Source organism: Hipposideros armiger, unplaced genomic scaffold, assembly GCF_001890085.2.
Source record: "Hipposideros armiger isolate ML-2016 unplaced genomic scaffold, ASM189008v1 scaffold_907, whole genome shotgun sequence".
Classification (NCBI taxonomy): Eukaryota; Metazoa; Chordata; class Mammalia; order Chiroptera; family Hipposideridae; genus Hipposideros; species Hipposideros armiger.
Window position 1 is genome coordinate 397,084 of NW_017732257.1, and position 6,912 is coordinate 403,995.

Below are 6,912 nucleotides of genomic sequence, written 5' to 3' on the forward strand. Positions count from 1 at the left end.
CTGAAGCTTCCCTTCTTTTTGGTACGGTACAAGCTGGTCAAGGGTAGCCAAGCCTAAAACAAGCCTTGAGGACAAAGATTGCACACTGAAATGCCTTTGGGCTGGGCAAGTAAAGTGATTGTGTGAAGCAGCTGGGAGTAATTTATAGGGGCTGGTAGGAAACTGAAAAATGTTTGTCTCAGATTTGGACTCTCAAGTCTGAAGGGCAGCAAACAAAACGCATCTCCAAATTGGATTCACCCTGTAGACCTCAAATTCACAAACTCCAGCTTGATGGCACGTGGCATTTGCTGGGAGCCTGGAGAACCAACATTAGAGGGACCCTGAGCTCAAGGTTCTGCTGTATCAGATTCTTAAAATTCTTGGAGCAAGCATTCAAGATCACGTTTAGAAAAGGCTGTCTCATGTAGAATTTATGGCAGTGTTGCTTTAGAAGCCAAGCAAATCTTATTTTTATTGCAATAGTTAGTCATCATGGGGATGCTTTGATCCATTGACTCCATATGTTAAATCAACTCTGGAATGTGATCACGTATTTTAAGACTAAAAATAGTTTTTTGGTTCAGTTCCACATTGAGCATCTTATTTTGATGGTGGTGGCGTTCTTTCCCTCTGAAAGTTTTTTTAGTAGCCTCTGGCAAAAAGCAGTAATGTAATGTGTGCCTACTGCTTAGGAGAATTATTTTTTTCTGCTCAGTTTTGCAATTTCAGTTATCCTTAGATCCTAGGGAGTGTGGGGGGAGGTGTCGGCGGGGTGGATGATAAATGATTACCGAACAGAAAGAAATTTGCCATGTGACACTTAAACCTAGGCTTGCAATATAGTCCATGGATGCAGCTTTAAGACTGACCTGGATTTGGGGGGTTTTGGAGGAGCAGAGTGGGGAGAGGGGACAGCTGTTGCTGTATATCTGAAAGAGCTCTGCCTAGGAAACGTGCTCTTCAGGTATCGCCAGCCACTGTTGTTTCTAAATCTGAGTGTGGGGAACTCCGGGGTAGGATTGCTGAGCGGGAGAAGGCGAAGTGGAAGGGTTATGGATGAATGCCTTGAATAGCATCATCTGTGCTTGGCTGAATCTGCATATGTATTTCCTGTGCCATTGTCCCTCTTCACGTTGCTCTGTTCATTTCAGAGAGTGTCGGAAGTTTCCAACCACTGGTGGTACTCCATGCTCATTCTACCTCCTTTGCTGAAAGACAGCGTAGCAGCACCCCTGCTGTCTGCCTACTACCCTGACTGCGTCGGCATGAGCCCCTCCTGCACCAGCACACACCGCATAGCCAGCAACACCAGCCCCGGAAAGCTGGAGCATTCCAAGGCTGTCCCCTCTGTGCTGGGTGAGAGCTGGTCTTGGCACTCCCTGCTTCCCCTCCCCCCGCATCCCCTGGACATGTGTGGGTGGGCAGAAGGGAAGCCTTTTTTGATGTGTGCACCGTGTGATATAAAGCATCTCATTATTTCATGCATTTGGTTGTACTGTGGATCAGTCGCATGATTTACGTGTATTGCGCAGTTAATTTTTCCCCTCAATTTGGAAAGCCTGTAATACTTGTCCGGGAATCGTGTCTCTGGAGTTTAATGAATAATTTATTTGAAATTTGATAGCTGCATAAGTTGATGATGATGATGCCAACTCTAACCTCCCAGAACAAAGTTTTGACTATTGGAGTAGCCCTTCTTTTTTTTCTTGGAGTCTTTCTGCTTCAGAGTATGCCACTGATAATCTCAGCAAAATGAACCGCTCTTGAGAAAATTCAGAACTTCAAGTCAGGGCAGGCAAGCTATGGACCATTTACTTTAAAGGGATCTTAAAATTCTACATCAGAATTCTTGGTGTGCAAGCATTCAAGATCTCCTGCCTGCACACTAACAAACTTCCATTTTTGAAGGTGCAAATAGATTTTGACATTGTGGCCCTGTCTTAAGGTTTTTAACTAATAACACCAGGCCCTCTAAAAATGGACCTGCGGTCGAAATCAAAGCTGAAGTGAAAAATCCCAGTGTTAGTGAAATTGGAATGAAGCCAGCACTCAAATACCGTTAGTGGGTGTGTATATTTTGAAGGACAGTTTGGCAGTTTGAATTGAAAGCCTTAAAATAGCTACCCTTTGATTCTAGGAATTTATCTTAACTAAATTATCAAAGTCAGTTATCGAAAGTAAGCCCCAAAATTTATATGCAAAGAAATGTGTGTGGCATTGTTTATAATGGTGAATAATTGGATGTGTTTAAATGCCCAGCAGTAGGGGAATGGTGAAATCATAAATAAGAAAATAGATATCCATTGAAGTCCTATTTAATGACATGGAAAAATGTTCATGATATCATAAATTTTAAAAAACAGGTTAGAAAATAGCATTTTTTTCCTGGCTTTATAAAAACAAATATCTATTACATTAATATTCTCTATTCATAGAAACAACACTGATGGAATGCAAACCCCCACTCAAGGATTGTCAGGAGTTAGTGGTCATTTACTTCTTTGAATCTATTCATCTTATATTCGGAAGAAATCCAATGCAAGTTACTTTAGAAACATATTTCCATGGGGAGTTGGTGTTCAGTAGGTACAGAGTTTCATTCTTGCAAGACGTAGGAATTCCGGAGATCTGTTGCACAACAGTGTGAACTTAACCCTACTGACCTGTGCACTCAAACATGGTTAAGAGGGTAAATCTTACGCATTTGGCTTTTCTTTTTTTTTTTTTAACCACAGTTACGACTTAAATTTCCATACCATGGAAATTAAATTTGTGAAGAATGAATGGGGAAAATATTGAATTCATGTATGTTTTGCCTAACTGGATGGAGGAAGCAGGAACCCTTATGTAGGACACACTGTGGAGCTTGTCTCAGCTGTCCTCTTTGGTTTGTTTCTGCATGGCTATGGAGGTTATAGCTTGTGCGATTTACCTGTGTGTGCTTCTGTCAGTTCCAGGCATGAACCGGTACTTCCAGCCTTTCTACCAGCCCAACGAATGTGGCAAAGCCCTGTGTGTGAGGCCAGACGTGATGGAGCTGGATGAGCTCTATGAGTTCCCAGAGTATTCCCGAGACCCCACCATGTACCTGGCTCTGAGGAATCTCATCCTGGCACTGTGGCACACAAACTGCAAAGTAAGTGGTGGGCATGTTAGCTAATAATAGCACGCGACAGAGAGGAGCTGCTTTACCTGTAGATGGAGCCCTTCCACCAGGGTCTCTCTACTTCAGCGCTGCTCACATTGTGAGTGGAGAGTCTTTATTATGGGGGGCTGTCCTGTGCATTGTATGATGTGTAGCAGCATCCCTGGCCTCTACCCATCGATGCAGTAGCACCCTCCATTTGTGACAATCAAAAATGTCTCCAACTGTTGCCAAATAGGGGTAAAGTGTCTCCTTCCTGAGAACCACTACTTTAGACCACGTGTCATCAGAAACTTTGACCCTCTGGTGAGTGAGGATAAGGTGCAAAGTTTGGTTCAGAGAGTTCCAGTGGCAACACCAGGAAAAAAAAGTAAAACACTGAAGGCTGGATTGTAAACCTCGTGAGGGCAGGATTCTTCTTCACCTCGTTCCGCTCAAACTACCAGGGCTTTGCTCTGTGTTGGGACTGAATAAATGTTAGGGCCTCACAGCACCCTCCTTGATTGGGGTGGGCGGGGTGGGAATACAAGTTTTTTTGTTTTTGTTTTTTTGTTTTTAAACAAAGTCTTTCCTGACCCTACTATTTTTCTTATTTATTAATTTCTTCTGCATTTATTTGAGTGACCACTCAATGCAGAACATTTTGCAAAGCTGCCAAAGTAATCTTGATTAAAGAAAAATAGTTCAGTTCCACCCTAGTACTTTGCTGGATTAGACTCTGGTATGAGATGACCTGATTAAATGATGGCTTTTAATGCCATTTATATGAATTATACCCAAGTGAGTAGGCTGGGTAAGGTAGAATTATTCATTTTCTTCCCAGCAGACTTGAGGTAGATGCTCAGTAAACATTTCCTGAACTGAACAAAATTGTTAGAATTTCCTGTGCATAAGTTGTAAAGGTACACTTTCAGAAACAGCCTAATCTGGATTCATTTTTCTTCACATTTTCTTTATTTGACTTTGAAATTTGACTTTTTTTAGGGGAAGAATCTTACAGAAAAAAATCTGAACTTGTCAGTCTGGATCTATTTTAAATTTTAATAAGAAGAGAGTATATATTGTGTATATTTAATACGCCAGTGGAAAAACACAAAAGGTTGCTTTAAAAGAATCAAAGACTTTGAAATGATTTTTTTTAACTTCATAAATACAAACACATTTAAAAAAAAAAATCTTTTGCAGCAATACAAGTCAACGTTGTACGTGTTATTTCTTGAATACTTTGGGTCTATAGTCATCTTCCTTTGTTTTGATCAGGTTCTGACAAGTACAGGAGAGGACACAGCCATCCACTCATACCTCCCATGCCTGTTCTAACGTCATGACAGGCTGAGGCCATATTACTCTCCAACCTTTGAAATGGACCAAGGCCTTGCCAAAGCTGGGCTGAGAAGAGAAAGGCAGTGTTGTCTTCTTTTTTTTCCCAGTTCCTAAATCAGTCCCCCTTTCATATTAGTGATGAGAACCCAGCTTTTCCTGCTGTCAGTACATGGAGCAGCCTGGGTTTCTGCATTTGCCTTCGTTCTGTGGTTTATTGAGCCAGGAATATATTTGTGGTGTGGTCTGCCCCCACACTCGCTATAGCTGTCATTCTCAGCAAGGGGAAACTTATGTGATAAGATACAAATTGCTGCATCTGCCTTTTGTCCCTTTCTTCTTTATTCCCTTCACCAGACAAACCTCCCTTTGATCTTACTATATCTTAGTGATAAATAATGGATTTGAATGACCCTGAGAGTTTCTTTTTATTGTGATAGAATACACACAACATAAAGTTTACCATTTTAACTTTTCTACAATGTACAATTCATTGGCCTTAAGTACATATACAATGTTGTTTAACCATCACAACTGTCTAATTCTAGACATTTTTCATTACCCCAAGAGGAAACCCCACCCCCATTAAGCAATAACTCCCCATTCCTGCCTTTCCCCCAGCAGCCACTAATCTGTCTGTATAGATTTGCCTGTTTTGGACATTTCATATAAACGGAATCATACAATATGTGGCCTTCTGTAATGAGCTTCTTCATTTAGCATGAGGTTTTCTAGGTTAATACATGTTGTAGCATAGATCAGCACTGCATTGCTTTTAATGCCTAAATAGTATTCCTTATGTGGATAGACCAGATTTTGTTTATCTGTTCATCCATTGATTATCATGGGATAGTTTCCACCTTTTGGCTATTTGAATAGTGCTGCTATAAACATTTTGTGTGAGCATCTGTTTCCAATTCAGATATGTACCTAGGAGTGGAATTGCTAGGCCATGTGGTAATTCTATGTTTAACTTTTTGAGGAACCAAGAGTTGCTTTTGTCTATTTGCTTTAACAGTCTGGTTTTCTTTCCAAACACAGGAAGCCCTTACTCCTTATAAATGTATTCCCCACATCATTGTCCGGGGTCTCGTGCGCATTCGATGTGTTCAGGAGGTGGAGAGGATACTTTATTTTATGACCAGAAAAGGTCTCATCAACACAGGCGTTCTCAGCGTCGGTGCTGACCAGCATCTTCTTCCTAAAGACTACCACAACGTAGGTGACGTGCCATGGCAATCACATTACTGTTGGCCATGATGAAGGCTAGTTATAATACCAAGAAAAATCACATTATCACCATATCAGTTAGAGAGCAAGACTTTTCAGAATGTGTGTTTCTGCAGCACTGTTTCCGTAAGGCTGTAGAAAAGAGGAAGGGATTATTTCAGAAAAGGACTACCATATTCTTTTAGAAAATAACTTCCTACGGACACCAAAGAAATGTAGATGAGCTAACATTGCTTGGTAGTACCTTCTAGAACAGCTAAAACAGTACATTGTTTTCATTGTTCTAATTAGAGTTTTGTTCCTTTTTTTTAAGAAATCAGTCATCATTATCGGGGCTGGTCCAGCAGGATTAGCGGCTGCTAGGCAACTGCATAACTTTGGAATTAAGGTAAGATTTTTGGCACATGGAGGTGGAAACAGATGGTTAACTGCTCCTCTGGTCCAAATTTTCTAAGACTGAAACCAGTTCCTAACTTTAGTGAGGAATGCTGAATACATGATAGCTTTATATCTTTGCAGTCAATCCTAGAAAAGATACACAATTTGAAAATGGTTTAATAAAAGAAAGGTGGAGGAACAGAGAAATTCCTACAGTTTTAGAGATAGTTTTAGACTGAGCAAGTCAGAAGAAATTTTAAGTTGGAACAAAAGCAGAAATTCTTGACAGGTTGTTGCTGACATAATAGAGGGGTAATTGGGAAAAACCCTTTGTTTCTACAATAGTTTGACAAAACAGCAGCTTGGAAATTCACTGTTGCTTTTATAAAAGTTCCTGAAATACCCAGTTAAATTTTCTTATGCAAATCAAAGGCACCCTTTGAATCTTACCTTGGGAAACAAAAATCTTTGCTTTTGGAAGCAACATTGAATTAGTTAATCCATGGTGGAGACAGAATTACATAACTTCCAAAATACTGTACATATTTGAGATAGCCTGCTTCCCCAAGGTAGGATATTTTTTCTTTTTATCTGGTATGTTGCCTTATTCCAGTTGTTCAAAATTAGCCAAAATAGAAACTATTACAAAAAAACATTTGTGCAATTCAGTATCTAATTTCTATTAGATTCATTCAAATTAACCATCCCCTAGATTTCTGTGACTTCCTAAGTCTGACACATTTCTCTTTTTTAAAAATTTATTTGTCAAGGACTATGAAAATTAATTTGGTAGAATTGAATTACTCTTTTTACTCTTTTCTGTCTGGCTAAAAGAAATAATGGCTTCTTTTTACAAA

At 40.0% G+C, this 6,912-nt stretch overlaps 1 protein-coding gene across 5 annotated transcripts in view; it reads left to right on the top strand.

The window, feature by feature from the left end:
* The window catches only part of KDM1B (lysine demethylase 1B), a 59,834-nt gene that overhangs the window by 29,542 nt on the left and 23,380 nt on the right, over positions 1-6,912 (top strand). For all 5 annotated transcript variants that reach the window (XM_019630386.1, XM_019630385.1, XM_019630387.1 and 2 more), the window contains 4 exons: positions 1,134-1,338; positions 2,934-3,118; positions 5,489-5,665; positions 5,991-6,065. In XM_019630386.1, coding sequence (XP_019485931.1) covers positions 1,134-1,338; positions 2,934-3,118; positions 5,489-5,665; positions 5,991-6,065 — 642 coding nt within the window. The remainder of the gene's footprint in view (positions 1-1,133; positions 1,339-2,933; positions 3,119-5,488; positions 5,666-5,990; positions 6,066-6,912) is intronic.